The 16723-nt window shown below is 45.8% G+C and overlaps 2 protein-coding genes across 7 annotated transcripts in view; one reads left to right on the forward strand and one right to left on the reverse strand.

Annotated features, from left to right (window-relative positions):
* The window catches only part of NINJ2 (ninjurin 2), a 41853-nt gene extending 29969 nt beyond the window's left edge, over positions 1-11884 (forward strand). For 3 of the 4 annotated variants that reach the window (XM_015865661.2, XM_015865653.2, XM_015865634.2), the window contains exons 2-4: positions 8828-9059; positions 9783-9966; positions 10805-11884. In XM_015865661.2, the coding sequence (XP_015721147.1) occupies positions 8828-9059; positions 9783-9946 (396 nt within the window). In that variant the 3' untranslated portion in view covers positions 9947-9966; positions 10805-11884. Of the gene's footprint in view, positions 1-8809; positions 9060-9782; positions 9967-10804 lie in introns of all 4 variants that reach the window. The other variant, XM_032445396.1, reaches the window with a different exon arrangement.
* Positions 11885-13012: 1128 nt separating this feature from the next.
* The window catches only part of B4GALNT3 (beta-1,4-N-acetyl-galactosaminyltransferase 3), a 54889-nt gene continuing 51178 nt past the window's right edge, over positions 13013-16723 (reverse strand). For all 3 annotated transcript variants that reach the window (XM_015865682.2, XM_015865674.2, XM_015865690.2), the window contains one exon: positions 13013-16324. In XM_015865682.2, the coding sequence (XP_015721168.1) occupies positions 16216-16324 (109 nt within the window). In that variant the 3' untranslated portion in view covers positions 13013-16215. The remainder of the gene's footprint in view (positions 16325-16723) is intronic.

Here is a 16723-nt window from a genome sequence, read left to right on the forward strand (position 1 = left end):
TCTGACCTTCCACCTCATATATGTGCACTCTCACAAGCACAACTTCAGCCACATGAGCTTTCTCTGCTGTCTATGAAGGCGTACTCGTTCACCATCTAGAAAGCCTGCACCACTTTTAGAGGCATAAAACCCTATTCTCTGGATGCTTAATCTATTTTGAGATACTGCTCCCTTTCTTTCCTCTCTCAATCTGAGTTTTGTCAGCTGTGTCTTGGGTTGCAAGGCAATGCATTATATATTCCTGCTCTTGGCAGGTTTGAGACTGGTAGACATTCACTATTTAAGACTATATGCAGAAACTCACTTCAGAGAAGGACTGTTCTGAATCGTTGCTCTGAAAACTGAAACAGCAGGGGGAAGTTTCTGCTTGCTTATATTCTGTGCAAGAGTTGCACTGGATTTAAGTTACAGCTGGTTTTATTTCTAAAACACTTTTTAACCTGACCTTTAGTATTGCTTTAACCTAAAACTGAAGAGCCACAGCCATAGCTGAATAAGGAACTGAACCCAAAAGCGTAATACTCACCCAAATCTACTGCAGCATCTTTCTGTGCTACAGGGAAGAGAAACTTAAGACTCCCGGAGGCTGCTATTGAAACTCAGTATGTAGTGTTAAGGCAGGAGAGACAGTCTTACCTGATGAGAAATTTTATTGGGATAATGTGTGCCAGGTGGTTGACATTTGATATTCCAAAGAAAACAATCTAAGGCTACAGAAACCATTAAAAAAATAAATCAAATCTATTAAGAGCCAATTTTACATGCATGACCAGCTTCTGGAGTAGTTCTTTTTACAGTGCTTCCCTCCTGGGCTTTGTTATACACATTACTCACAACAATCTTCCAGCTACAACTCAGTCTAGGCTCTTATGTACAATTTTAGTACGAAGAAAAAAGCACAAAATGAATTCTAAAATAGATGATTGGTAGATGGAAGAGGAGAGTGCTCTGTATGTTCCTTCTGCTCTGTAGTCCCCATATATTTCATTTGTTGCGTGGATTCCTATGGCATCATATCTTGAATGCATTACACAGGCATCTTTGAAGCCCTAAGAATTGCAGCTTTCTTAACTCTTTGCCCTCAGACTTCAGTTCCTACACTGCTGGAATAATATAATAAGCTAGTCAGAGAAGCTTCCATATTATGTAGGCGTAAATGAGGAGACAGTGCATTCATATAAACCCTTTCAGTCATCATCATATCTGAATTCAGAATCCATTGGAAAAATACTGCTAGCATAGGGCAACTGATTGCGCTGCCTCACATTTACAGCTGAGCACCACCTGCTGGTTACCTCGAGTCTCACTTAATTTAGCCATCTCTCCCACAACGTTCCTCCTCCCAGTAAAGGCTGTAGTCAGATCCTAGATTTTAGGAAGACAACCTGATGGGAAAGGGGCTGGTGGCTGAAAGGCAGGACCAAGAGATTTCAAAGCTGAGCTTCTGAACTCAGCAAGACTCACTCAGCAAGGAAGGTGGAGGCAGCTGTGAGGGCACAGATGGAACAGATAACAGAGAGGGACCATTACCTCCAGTCCTATAACATGGCCAAATTCCTGAGTGCCTTCGTTCACACTGTCAAGCACTTACCTGATTCTCATTGACTTCCCTTGAAATACATGACTCTGCTTTGCCCTCTCCAGCACACCATGGCTGAAATCCTAGAGGCTGAGTTTCTTGTTGTGCCACTGACCTAAGGACCACCCAAGGGATCTATCACGAACTACTTCATATGGGTTGTGAAGGAGAGTTAGCATTTAGCTACTACTGAGGGGATAGAGTGGGGGGAACAAACCGACAAGAGCAACCAATAATAAACTACTGATCCCAACTTCAGTTTTGCCACTTAGTCTGACCTTACTTGAATTGATATTTGGAACAAAACTGGGGGAGAATAATTCAATCCAACATTGTGAACTTAAGCTGAGATGGCTGAAGATCAGTGTTTTATTTGTTCAGCTTCTGATGAACTCAGTGGAAGTTGTCTGGAGATGTCTCAGTACCATTTTATTCAGAAGAGGGAGGCGTTAGTGGTCACTGACTGCTTTGATGCCAATCTCTGCCTAGCAGCAATTCAGAGTTTGTGCGGAATATTACTGATATACTAATGGCCAGGTTTATAGCATCCTATATAGTTGGCCTGACTTCAGCATGGCTAGCTGGTACAGCACCATCAAGCTGCACTGAAAGATTAAAAGGAAAAAAACAAACAGCCTCATCCTATGAATCCTTCTGTCAACACAGCAAGAAGCTACAAACCCAAACAACTGGATGACTACATCCTTCAAATTTCTCCCTTGTCTTTCTGATGAAAGACAAACTTCTTATTTCTAATTACTAAGGAAAATCTTCTGTTCTATAACCACTTTAAAACTCCTCCCTGAGCTTTACTGTTCATCCTAAGGCACAAACTCAGTCCAACTCTCAATTGAATTATTAACAGGAACAATAGAATCAAAGTTTCCCAACTCAGATAGTTCAAGTCATTAAACCCATATAAAACAACGTGATACTAGAACCACTGATCTCAGATTTTCTTCCTGACTACTCTGGGTTTAGGAAGATGCAGTTTTGGATCTCTCCCTCAGTCCTCACAAAGGAAAGGCTCCTATGGTGGCTCTACCAGCTGTACCCCCAGGTCTACTGGATTTGTGTAGTTCTGCACACCAGGGGGTCTGGAGAAGTTGCTGAGGGAGGAACCAAGGCTGAAGTAATGGATTCATCCTGCAAAGACACGTGGTTCCTCTCAAAATTAACTTTTTTTAGAATAATGGAATTGTTTGGGTTGGAAGGGACCTTTAACATCATCTGATTCCAACCCCCTGCTATAGGCAGGGACACCTCCCTCTAGACCAGATTGCTCAAAGCCCCATCCAGCCCTTGAACACCTCCAAGGAGGGGGCATTCTCAGCCTCATTGGGCATCCTGTTCCAGTGTCTCACCACCCTCATAGGAAGAATTTCTTCCTAGTATCTAGTCTAAATCCACCTTCTTCCAGTTTAAAGCCATTTCCCCTCATCCTGTTGCTACCTGCCCTTATAAAAAGTCCCTCCCCAGCTTTCCTGTAGGCCCCCTTCAAGTACTGGAAGGCTGTTAGAAGGTCTCCTCAGAGCTTTCTCTTCTCCAGGCTGAAGAGTCCCAGCTCTCCCCCTCACCCCCCAGCAGAGGAAGGTGCTCCAGTCCTCGATCACCAGTTATTAGATTTAGTCTTATAGATTAATAAGCTGTTCTTATGACAACCAACTGATGAGAGGTTTTTGATGCCTTCTGACTCGAGGCCATTCAAGCACAGGGTCCCGTGTGCTTCAGATTTCTGTCACATTGCCAAAATAACAACCAACCAGATTCTGGCAGCCAGCCTCAGTGAGATACTATGGATGTGCTCTGAGGTGCTCCTATGCAAACCAGTGAGCACACAGCCATGTTCTGCCCCAACACAGTACCTTGTGTCCTCTCCAGGTCACCCACAGCTGCAGTCCTGGCAAGGCAGCAGTCTTCCTTGGCACAGCAGGTTCCCAGCAAGAGGCAACTCCACAAGCCAGAGCTTAATGGAAGGGCGTTAACGCTAATTGAATCTGAACAGCCAGAGCCTCGCATCACCTCTCATTTTCTCATGTTAAAATGCAACAGCCCTTTGTTGGAACATCCCTAATGCATTTCAAAGTCTTCCCGGAGACAACTGATGTTATTTGTAAGTGTGACAGCCAAGCGCAGACCTGAGGTGCTGCTTTGCAGCCCTTGCTGCCCACTGCTGGAGACAAGCATCTATCCCTACAACCCAGGTACCAGCTCACGAGTTTCTGCATTCAGTACTTGGTTTGGCCAGTACAAAAAACCACAATCAAACATATACAAACAATTAGGATTAAGAAGTTATGAAAGTTTAGATTGGCAACAGCACCTTTTTTTTATTTCTTTTCCTCCTGATGGGCAAAAGGCCTCAGTTAGAACACAACTCAGCGTGCCAGTTCTGCACCAAATCTGCAGATTCAGCCCTTTTAGATCCAGAGATTGGTTCAATTTCCTGGCAGAGAAGGAAGCTGCACCCGGCAAATTTTGAAGAAAGAGAATAGTATGCACCCAGGTGAGACCAAGTCAGCAGGGAATGTTTGGAGACGTGGGGAGCTCTGCAATAGGAGGCAGAGACACTGACCCAAAGGACAAAGATGTTGTGAGTGTTAGCACATGAAACTGGAAAAATGCTTTGTGGGTGAAAAAGCCTTATAAATAATAGAGAGACAAAAACCCCTGAGTCGCACTGTTTATAGATATGATTTCATCAGCTCTGCTGTGTTGAAGCCCTCGGTCACATTCTCCCCTCTTTCTACCCAGATGATCACAGCTCCATTCCCCTGGAAGAGCCCTAAGCACTCAAGGTGACCAGAGGATTGCATCAAAACCTGGAAATGAACCCAAGCTCCAGAGGGGCTCACAGGGAGGTTTATCTGTAAAACACTAAGTAAAGTTTCCAGGGAGTAAAATATCGTCTCCCTGATTTAATCAACTTCATTGGCTTACCTTAATGAGGAATTGAATTCATGTATTACATACCAATCACAGGAGCATATCACACTCCTAAAGTAGATGCTCACTTAAGTGATCTCCAGGGAAAGGGCTCACAGACCATCCCGAGTTGGAAGTAATCCACCCCCCCCCCCCCCACCCAAGGAGTACCAAGTCCAATTCCTGGCTCCACACAGCACGACCACAGAAAATCAGACCCTACATCTGAGAGCACTGTTCAGAGGTGGCCCTCATTATTTCATAGTCAGAGAAACAAAGACTGGGGGAAAACAAGCAGAATGCCCGAAGCCATACAGCAAGGCAGGGATGCATAGAAGAGGCTTTCCACACATGAATGTTAGCATTGGATCATCACTGGGGTGGTTCTGAAAACCAAGTTGCAGGTCACTGAGCCAACAGATCACAAGAGACCCTTGCTTCATGCTTGTCCTTTTCCAGTAGTTTTACCTCTGGGCATCTGTTAGGAACCAGTCAGAGGGGAGCTGGCCCTTTGGTCTGACCCTGCACAGCTGTCAGTCTGTTCCCCCAGTTTCAGAACTAAGCCTGACCCCTCAGCAAGGGATGCAGACACCCTTCAACATAGAAGAAGTTCAGATTTTAGACCTCCCTCTAGAAACACTTAAGAATCAAAATGATTGATGCAAACACATTTGCTCTTTGGATCTGGCTGCGGACTGAGATCTGGCCCAGCTTTTCTTAATATTTTAGGCCATAAGCCATCCAGCTTGGGGATTTATTCATCTTAACATGTTTAGCTTTGTAAGCACAATGCAGTAGTTACTGTTGTGCCTCCCGGCTGCTCTTCCATTTTTTATAAACTCATTTTCTCTGTTAACCTACTTTCCCCCCCACACACACTCTTCCTGTAAAGCTGTTTTTAGCCTTCTCTTGCCTTTTCTTTTTCTCCTCCCGAACACCAGAAGGAATCTGCTCTGGATGCTAAACACAAGTGACTTGAAGAGGCTCCAGCACCAATATCCTGGCTTTGGAAATAATTGTTCCTGTTGATCATATTGCATGCATTCAATGAACACTTCTCCCTCTGCTACACACCCCACACAGTTGCTCCTGTTCAGCAATGAGGGACCATGCATCAGCACAGCATAGTTGCTGGTGCCACAAAATGTTTGTGCCCCCCAAACCCATGCACTGTTTCTGAGCTATGGATGAAGGCTCCTCTACCAGTGCCTTTGCCCTTCCAAGTAGCCAGAGGAACAGGCAGGAAAAGAAATCTTGTCTTCTATTCCAACTCTGCCCTGCAGCCTGCCAGCTGATTCCTGGATCCCCTCAATTGAGTATCATAAATACACTTAACGAGGGAGTTTAATACAGGTTTGGTCAGACAGTTATTTGTGCAGTACATGATTTATGCTGCCCTGTAGCACAGGCAGTGGCAGATTCAAGGAACTCGCCATAGAGCTGTGCCAAAGAGAGAAAAGGGGGGAGGGCGGGGAGGAGAAGACAGCACCCCAAGCGAAGGAAAGGAGCTTGATAACTGTGAAAAAAAATATGAAAGACAAGGAGAGAGGCACAATGTGGGAAACAGCAAAGAAGAAAATTGAGGGAGAGGACAGGAGCAGAACAGAAGGATGCAGACAGTTTGGGTCCCCCAGGAAAAGTGAGATGAGAGCTGGAAGAGAGAGCAACACACACGTGCCTGATGCGACAAGCAGGTCTCTGCAGGCTGTGAGTGCTGCAACCAGGCAGGAGGCACAGCCCTGCTGCTGTGTCAGCCGGAGGGCAAGGGCTGGGACAGGCTCTCATGGGGCTCTGCTGCCTCGTGATTCCCCTCCTCCTCTCCTCTGTTGCCAGCCACCAGTTAGATTTCACTGCTGGCCTCCCAGCTCCTGCGTGGAGCTGTGGCAGAAATGCAGTGCCAGCACTGGAACTGGCTTAAGGAGAGGCTCTGCATCATAGAAATATTAAGGTTGGAATAGACCTCTAAGATCATCCAGTCCAAACATCCACCTACAGCCATGTCCCTCAGTGCCACATCCACATGGCTCTTGAACACCTCCAGGGACAGTGACTCCACCACCTCCCTGGGCAGCCTGTGCCACTGCAGCACCACTCCTTCTGAGAAGCTTTTCCTAATATCCAACCTGAACCTCCCTTGAAGCAATTCGATGGCCTTTCCTCTCATCCTATCTGCTGACAGCCTCACCAACTGTACATCCACAGCTTCACCCATGTCAGCCCTCCACCTGCCTTGTATGTGGGTGCGCAGTGCAATACAGGAGGTGAACAAAACAAGTGGAGTAGCAAATAACTGTGCCCTCAGAAGTGCCGGCTGAGGACATCTCTTCACATTCTGCCTGTAGAAAGGAAACTATGAACCCCTCCTATTTTGTGAGTGGATGAGTTTGTGCTTTAACCTTCAGCAACCATTGCTTACATAGTGCTTGGAAGTCTACCAACCAACAAATCCTGTGGAAAAATACCTTGGACAGTGAACCTGGATTTCCCTTAGTGCCCGTTTCCTTTTCTGTGTCTCTGTTCTGCTGTTTATCAGCTGTGGTCCCTGCAGCATGCACAGCCTGCATTCAGGCTTCTGTTTCCTTTGGCATTCTCCAGCATTTCCCTTGGAACCGACGGGCAATAAGGCCTTCTCCTCAGACATCTCCTCTTGCCAAAGCATTCCCTCAAAGAGGATTATCATTCATATGCTTCTCAACCCCATGTCATCCTACCGTCTCTTCCAGCCTGCCCACCCCTAAAGACAGGGGCCACAAGACTCATGGGGTGGACAGAGTAGCAGTTAGATCTGCTGGTTTTGCCCCCTGCTTTGAAAAAGGCTCAGTGGAAACTGTCCAAGCAATTCTATCCTATTTCTCACAGCAGGTAAAGGGGGTTGAGGCTCAAGTGGAGGGAGAGGTTTGATTCAAGTCAGGAGCTCCTGACTTGATTCATCTTCACATAAGCAATCAGGAACAGATGCCTCAGCCTCCTCGTGCCAGTCACTTGTTTGACAAAGGCTTTGTCTGATTTGTAGGGAGTCCTTGTTCTCACATCCTTCATTCCTCATTAAAGAGATAAATTGTCAATGCTCAGCACTGTAACGCTGCCAGGCAGAAATGAGTACACTAAAAGGGATCAGATTCCAAGCCTTGCACATAGGTAGGTAGTGCTCTGCTTTGACAGGCTCATGTGATTGTCAGCCAGCTGAGAGGGTGTAGCACCTCAATCCAGGACTTGAAGACATCCCCAGGATCAAACCTTCTGCTCACCTCTTTGTCCCACACATAAGATACCTCTGTTTTGCTGTCCCAGACATCACTGGATCATTTGGGTATAGAAGGAAGCTTTAAAGATCATCCAGTCCAACCTCTTGCCGTGGTCAGGGACATCAGGCAGCAATGTTTAATAAGTCCTGAACCCACACATTCTGTCTTGAATCCTTACTGGCTCCTTATTCTTTCATTTTCCTTCCAGCATCCTTTACCTCTTGCCTTAACCAACAAAAGAAACAGACTTTACAGAAGAGCCTTTTAATAACAGCAGCCTTAGTGTCAGAAAACACAAGAATTAGGTGCTTTAAGCTAACAAAACAGTCCCGCAGAGCAGCTCAAAAGCAACAGGAGAAGCAGTATGTTTTTGTTGCCATACCATCAGCTCTGTCTCAGGTGAACAGGCAACCAACCCCTTCCTCACTACTGGTAAAGGGGGTTGCAGCTCGAGAGGAGGAAGCACTCAGGGAGGAGGCTGACTGCCAATCCTGAAGACTATCTGTTACATGGACAAGTTGTTTTTCATTCTTCTTGAGAAAGATCACAGCCTGCAGATGGATCTGAACCTTTTCTCATCTGAGCATGATGAGAAAAAGCCAGTGGGTCTCTATTTTTTGAGGTCCCTTCCAACCCCTGCTGTTGTGACTCTGTAATACAAAGCCTAGCCATTGACAGTCCTTTGAGCACCAGACCCAGAAAGAAGACTTCTATCTAATCCCCCTGAAATCTGAGTCTTGTCTGTACCCTGAAGGAAGAGAATTTAATAATGCTCATAAAATCCCTTGCCCTGGGTAATCTACACTATCACAACTCTGGACAAGCTGGTTTTCCACAAAAACACTGTTTTCCTAACCTTGCTCAGCTCTTGATCACCACAAGTGTTTTGTGCCTATTAACACCATGAGATGACTGTGAGAGAAAACTGGATTCTCTTGGTAGGCTTTAAAACACTGAGCTTTAACTCTTTCCCAACATTCTGGATAACCCTCATAGGGATGCAGCAGCTTGCCTGACATGGACAGGCCCATCAGTTTAGTGGTTGTATCAGGTCTTGCAGTTTCTCTTATCTCCCCAGGGCATGAATCCTCATCTGCGGACTAATGGGCCGATGAACATCAACCACTATGCAACAAAGAAGAGCGTGGCAGAGAGTATGCTGGATGTGGCACTGTTCATGGCAAATGTCACACAGCTCAAAGCCGTGCTGGAGCAGGGGACTTCCTTCCAGTATTACACCACCCTCATTGTGCTTATCAGCATCTCCCTCTTTTTCCAAGTGGTAATTGGGATCCTTCTCATCATCACTGGTAAGGCACTCTGAAATACACACGTCACTACAGCGTACTGCTGACATGGGGATGGGAGGGAGAAGACCCTTGCCCCCAAAACATTTTCCAGGCTGCAGTCAGTGCTATGAGAAGGTTGGAAGCAGCTCAGCACTGGTGATGTAGGTCTGCACTACTGCATCGTCAAATCACCTAGGCTGATTAAGACTTTACTTGACCTACTGAGTCCCATCACTAATCCATGCCTTTTAGCATCACAAGGCATGTCCCTTTGTACAGCTCCTGCAAATATCACATTTTAGCTTCAGCTTTCACCTCACCCAAGCTGGGGCCTGACAAAAATGTAGGCAGAAATTTTCCTTATGATTACACTGACATTTAAACAATCACACAGTTCTCCCTGTACCATGTAAACAGCACATTAACAAGCGTATCAGAAAGGTTTGCCCAGTGCTTTATCTGAAATAGAAGTTCCTACACCTCAGCCTCAGACATGTGTCCAGTACTAAAGTGTGCAGAATACTACCTTTTCCTGTACACTGTAGATGTTTTCTTTATCTGGGACATGGGATCAGAGGCTACAGGAAATCCCAAAATACCCCAAAAAGGTATGTTCTTTCCTACATTCCACAGGCCTTTCCAGGGGCACCATGGACTTTTGCCAGGAAGGGAGGGCTTGCAGGGGTTGATGGGCTTGGAGTTAAGAAACAAATGACTTTTTTTTTCTTGCACTGAATCTCACAGCTCGTTTGAACCTGAATGATGTGGCAAAACAACCCCGCCTAAATATACTCAACAATGCTGCAACAGCTCTCATCTTCATCACAGTCATCATCAATATCTTCATCACAGCCTTCGGGGTGCAGAAGACTGGCCTCTACCCTACCAGGAATTTTCGACCTTATTAAGCCAAGGGAAGCAGAGTCAGGTAAGAAAAGGGTGAGCCCCATCACTGCAGGAGCTCTCAGCCTTTGAAACATCATTGCAAGGAGAATAAGCAGAAGGCAATGCTGCATGAATTCACAAAGACTCTCCAGAGCCACCTTGGTGTCTTGTGGGCATGTGAGGTCACTGAACAAATTCAGAGAAGGAAGAGTTTCTAGGTCTATAAAGAAAGAACACTGAACATCCCAACTGCTGGTATTCATCACCAGCAAGCAGCTCTGTTCCCAGAAGGCTGCTGATCTCAGGCAGATGTGACAGCAATTGTGATTGGGAGCTAAATTTGGGAAAGAAAATGCATTGGGATATACCTGAAAATGGCAGCACTACCTGAGCAGAAGAAAGGGGAAGGTGCTTTGGGGGCAGGGGAAAAGGACACTTAGCAATGGTCAGTGCAGTTGGCAGAGGCCATTTTAAGAAGCTAACTCAAGAGTGCCTTGTGACTGAGATCCAACCAAATGCTTGGGTTTAGACATCAGGTCAAATGAGATCAAGGTGCTTTAAGTCAAGAAGCAAAGCTCCTGTTTGCTTACTTGTCTTGCAGTGTGCAAATATAGCTTAAGAAGAATCTAACAGGGCAACTGCAAGCAAAAAAAAGAAAAAAAAAGGATCTACTTGAGAGACCTGTGATACTTAGTGTTAAGGCCAAAATCCTCTGAAGAACACTGCTGGATTGCAATCTAAAGGGGTGGGAATACTGCAGTCCCCACCTGTGGTATGGCCATGGCACCAAGTGACCCACTATGCTCTGAGTGCTCCTCTCTGCCTGTGCAACATGGAGAAGCCTGCCACAACCTAACTGTCATTCCTGGTCTTTCCCGCAGGATCTGAACAGCACAACCAGTGGGGAAAGCTCTCGTCGGTGTTTTGAATGTTCTCAGCAGGATCCCAGCAAAGAATCCAGAGAACAAAGTTAAACTATCAAAACTATACGTGTTTTGAGGCATACCTGCCTCTTTACTATCATGCCTGTGCAGTTCTGCAGAGGTGAAGATCTCCATTGCTTTTCAAAGCATTGCTAGAGCAGACTGCAGTGATCTCTAGAGAAAGCTGCAGAAACAGCAGCAGGTACATAACTTCAAAGCACAGTTCTCTAAGCCTCCTCTCTTACTGTAGCTGCCTGCTTCACATAGTCAATATTGAAGAGTGAACAATATACTTGGTAGGACAAGCAAATATAAAACATCCAGCTTTTTTGGTCTCAAGCATGATTTGCTATATCTATATATAAATAACAATGCTGACTAGTAGTTTACCTTCCAAATGGAGGAATGGCTCTCTCAAACCAAAGGAAGTTATCATGCGACAGTAGAATAGTACGCATGTCAACATAGTGAAAGAGAGACAAAATATATTCATAATTGATTAAAAATAAAACAAAACGAGAAACAGTTATAAAAACAATCAGATATTTCCAGTATTGGGAAGTTAACAATGAGAGAAAATAAATGTCATGTTCTGATGTCACCAACGGGGGTGTTATCAGGAGTGCTGCCTGAGCGGCCTAACAAAAGGTAGGAGGCCTGAGTGGCCTATCAAAAGGTAGGAGAGAAACATTACACATGAGACACTATGGGTTAATTGCTACGATGAGACATGACAGATGTATAGGGTATTACTTTATTCATAAGTTACCATTTTAATTTAAGGTGTTATCACTAACATCAACGTTTTAAATATGTGATCTCCAATTGACAATGCTGGGAATTCTTTCTATAAAGGAAGATCTTTCCAGTATAAGTCTCTGAATGGAAGATTTTTCTTTAAGTTGTAAACATTTTGGATCCTAGATTTTACAAGTCTGCAGTCACGGTAATTGAGATTTTAACAGCCTGCTGTAAGCCTACTTAAATAACAAAAAGCTTTTCTGATTATTAAATGGTTTATTAAAAGTTTCTCTTTAAGAGGAGATTTATTTCTGGAAATAGTGCAGATGACCTCGCTAACAACAGCACGTGGGTATGACTACAGGCCCATGTCAGGCTGTGACCTGCCACAGTGGCTCTTTTTGCAGCTGAAAGACAGTTGCATAGAAAATGTAGAGTGGAAAGCAAGTATTCTAGTTTAAATTCTGATCAGTACAAAGTCGAGTGCAGTCTGGATTTGTTTTGTGTACCAGGTAACGTACTCTTCTTACACTTTGTCCTAGAGATCGAAAAACCATAATGGTTGGAAAAGAGCACTAAGATCTTCAAGTCCAACCACAGACCCAACACCAAGATACCCAATAACCACATTCTTTACAGCCACATCCACACATTTCTTGGACACGTCCAGGGACAGTGAGTCCACCACCTCCCTGGGCAGCCTGTTCCAATGCATCACAACTCCTTCTGAGGAGAAACATTCCCTAATACCCAACTTGAACCTCTCCGGTGCAGCTTGTGGCCATTCCCTCTCATCCCATCACTGTTACCTGGGGAAGCAACTGATCCCCAACTCCCCAAAAGCCCCCCCCAAGGAACCGGAAAAAAGTAAAAAGGCCCCCCCGAAACAAGCCGAACAATCCCAGTTCCCTCAGTCAATCACCATAAGACCTGTGCTCCAGACCCCTCACAGCCTCATTGTCCTTTCCTGGGTAAACTCCAGGGCCTCGATGCCCTTTGGGCAGCAAAAGGCCCAGAACTGAACACAGGGTGCAGCCTCATGATTGTCAAATATACAATGACAACAGGTCTGGAGTGACAGTGTGCTTGTTGCTCATCTCAGTCCTCAGACTCTGCTGACAGCAACAGCAAATGGAGGTGAACAGCGTCACCCACAAAAGACGGAGGTCACAATCCAGTAATAAAGAAGGAATTACTTACCACTTTCCAACAAAAAGGAAACACCAAAGACTCCAAAGAAAGCAATCACCAAGAAGAGATGGATGGAAGTCTGTTTGGTTGCCAACCCTTCCTCCCAGCCAGCCTCCTCCTACTTGTTGGGCAGAGGGACCTGGCTCTGCAGTACTACCTACATCCTCAGCTACATGAGTAACATCAGGTATCTAACCCCTGCTGTGTGGTAATGCAAGTAACACAGAGACAAAGTGAAGCACTTGTAGGAAGACCATATATTTATAAAATGTGTGGAAGAACCAGTATATCCCCCAGATCATACAGAGAGGTGGCCCAGGGGTTGTCTAGAAGGCACAGAGCCACTTTAAGGCAGATAATCAAAGGTACAATCCAGATTTATAGCACAAGGCATTGGTACATAGAAAAATGTAAAACAGTCGTAAGCAGTGAGGAGAGAGATGTTAATGCCAGGCAGATATTAAAAATGATGACAAAACAAGTCACGTTATAGTTTTAACACAAGGTATTTCTCAGAATAAAAGCTGGCCCCTCACTGTTTGCTTTGCTGAACCATAAAACAACCCCCCAGGCTCACAGTTTACTGGCAATGAACAAGTCCTGCTGATAGAGCCAGCATCCCATAGTGCAGTCTGCATATGGGGGACCAGGGCCCCCTGCCTGGCTGCATCCTGCTGCAGGGAAGCTCTGTTCTACATGGAGGCTCATGGTTTTCCCTCCACCCCCAGCCAGGGACCCACCAGAGACCATGTGGCTGATACACAAGAAATGACATGTAACTCATTCCCTTCTGCCTCAGAGATAGGACATGGCCAGGATACCTCACCTCAAACTCAGGCAAAACTTCTTGAAACCTTCCTGTGGCAGAAATGAGAATCACAAGTCAGCTTCCCTGCTCTGGTGACACCTGGTTCTTTGCTTTTGTGCTTTGGGATCTGCTGATGGCCAGGATGAGCCCTCTGTGCTGCGGTGTGTGACACTGGTGGGCCACCCGGGGACAGTTAGCTGGGCATTGTGGTGGCCAGGTCACTGCCCTGGATGTCCTTTCACAGTATGACTGTAGGACCACCCACTCCTGCTACTTGTCATACCTCCATTTGAGGGGGAGGAAAGAGCCACGGGTTGTTTAGGAAGAGGGGCAGCAGCCAAAGGGCGAAACCTGGCTCTGCTCCCACAATATTTCCTGCTGGCTATTAAGCCAGCAAGGATGCAGCCCATCTTCTTCAGACAACCCAAAGCAGTCTCTGAGCTTGTGGACTAGATGATGGCCTCTGTCCCCATGAGCTCCCTCCAAGCTCCTCCACAAAGGCTGCCAACTAGTGCCAATTAGTGTTAATCATGTTTACCACCACAATGCTTAAACAGCAGCTAAGAGTCCTCATTGTGCTAAGAACAGAAGAACAGTTGTGATGGCAACTTTTACAGTGGGAACACTGACCTTTAGGAAAGCGGTTTGAGCCACAGTAACTCCTCACATGCTCACCAAGGAGTTCCCATGAGATGGGCAGCTCTGGGCTAAAGGTGTGACAGAAGGAGCAATTACCCAGTCAGCTAAAGCACTGCACTGGTATGAAATCCTCAAAACCTGCCAGCAGTGCTGGAGCCAGGGTTGTACCCTACCTTCTAGTCCAGTCTTTGATGGTTATCATCTCTGGTGAAGAAGAGGAGTTACTCCCATCACAGAAGCCAAGCCTCCTGGATGCACTTAATTCTCTCCACTGTCTACAGATGAACACAAGCTGTTGCCTTTAGGTACTACACATTATGCCTGAGCCAGATGTGAATGCACAGATGAGAAATCACCCATCTTCCCTCTGTCTGATATTAGGGTCACCAAAAGATCTGCCAGCTCTCCCACAGCAAAGTGGCCATAATGCCATTTTCTGCATTTCATTCTTGTTGTCTACATGGGAAAAGTACTTTCCCTCATTAAAAAGACTGCTCTGGCTTGGGCAGAAGGCTGAGGATGTCTCTTCTTAACTGTTCAGAATCTGCATTCTGGCAAAGGCTGCACGGAGTGATGGACATATCACTCTCACTGTGTATATGAAACATATACTTCCCACTGCACACTGAAACTTCCTTAAATACAGCTAACTCCATCAGGGACAAAGCCCAGACTGAGGCAGCCAGATGATTTGACAAGATTTACATTTCATGTGCCAGAACTCACATGTTCCATTCTCTACCACAACAGTGGAGCCTGATGGGCTTGCCAACCACCACGGATTTAATAACAAATATCTATTCTGAATTGGCATCTGCTTCATCAGCCTAAAAGCAAGCAGCTCCAGTACTATCTCAGCCATTGCTTGTGTGCTGCACACCTCCATCACTCACTATTCAACAACTCTCTTCATTGCTGAGAGTCGTGAGCAGCATCCAGTGTCACACTCCCCACAGAACCTCAGCCAACACAATTCTGCTCTTTACGTGAAAGTCAAGCTATAACAGGACCAAACTGTGTGGTCTTAATTTATTAAATTAACCTTTAGATACTGCATAAATGTACAGGATTTAGAGAACAGAAAAAAATCTGTCTCTTTTTCTGACAAAATTTCAATATATCAATTAATAAAATATTGCCACTTTTTCCCTGTGAGGGTTTCCCTGATATTTTTAGGACAAACATGTACGTCTGTCAGATAAGGCTGCAAAATTCCTCCTGAGATGCCCTCCAAGTGTCTCTGCATAACCCCTCCACTATCCTCAGGCACTGAATCAATAATTCAGGTAGAGCTGAAACATCACCCCCTGTCAACTTGCTCCACTGCAGGCAAACGTGGCTGTCATCTGGGAAGTGCACTTCAGCCTCCATCCACACTCAATGAGTATGGTTTCTCATAATGACTGAAGTGCAAAGCACAGAGAAACACCTAAGCACGAGCAGGGTAAAGTGCCTATCAGCACCTCCTCATCCAGAATGTTCTGGGGTCAGCACATGGGCATACGGACACAACACAGTTCAGAGAAGATATTTTGGTCCCCTGTCCAAAAGCACTGATACCAGAGAGATGGGGGAGGGGTCGGGAAAGAATGAGAGGTTTTTGTTTGTTTTTCCTCTTTTTTCTTCAAGTATTGGAAGAGAAGGTGCGTTCCTGTAAATCATTCTGGGCTTAGCTGGGATTTCTGCTTGATTTGTACCATGCAAGACTCAACAGGAAATATGGCACCTCTCCCACTGTACCATCCACCAAACTGCATGGCAGGAAATAAGAATCCTTCACTATGCAACAGCTCCCTCAGATGACTTCCACCAGGACATGGATCCCATGCTTTGGATGCAATGGTTCATAATAGATGATCCCGCTCCTCTAGCTCGACGGTCCCTTCTCCTGTTGTGCTGTCCCAGAGGTGCACTTGGCTGCGTGCCTTGATAAAGTGCACACCAAGGCAAGACGGTGGATGGTGCTGCCGAGCATCTCTGGGGTTGAAGGCTACAATGTTTTCACCTGGCGCCGGTTCCACATGCCCCGCTTTGAATGAAACCAATGAAAAAAGTTTCTCAGGGACAGACGCTCCACTTCCAGCCCGGCCTGTAAGATCCTGGCAGAAAGGAGAAGGGTACATTTAGGAAAATCTTGCTGACAGCAGTACCGGGGAGCTTGGCTACAGGGGACCTCCTTTAAGCAGCCCTGTTGTCAACATATAACAACCCAGTTCAAGAGTCCAAGACAGCTCAGGGTATCTCCTATCCATAAGTAGGCAACTGATGACACTTTGCTGAGTGTTCATAGACCCTTGAGAGCAGGATTTGTTCGGTACAGGCATGCTGCAGGTGGCAGGCTAGCAGGAAAGACAGCTGGTGAGATGGGATTACGCAGGATGCCAATCTTTTCCTCTTTGATCTGACTGAAAAGAAAGGCCCCAAAACAACAGGGCTGTAAACACAGAAGCCTGTAATTTGTACAGCAGGGCATCATATACTTCTCTGAAACTGTAATG

Source organism: Coturnix japonica, chromosome 1 (assembly GCF_001577835.2).
Source record: "Coturnix japonica isolate 7356 chromosome 1, Coturnix japonica 2.1, whole genome shotgun sequence".
Classification (NCBI taxonomy): Eukaryota; Metazoa; Chordata; class Aves; order Galliformes; family Phasianidae; genus Coturnix; species Coturnix japonica.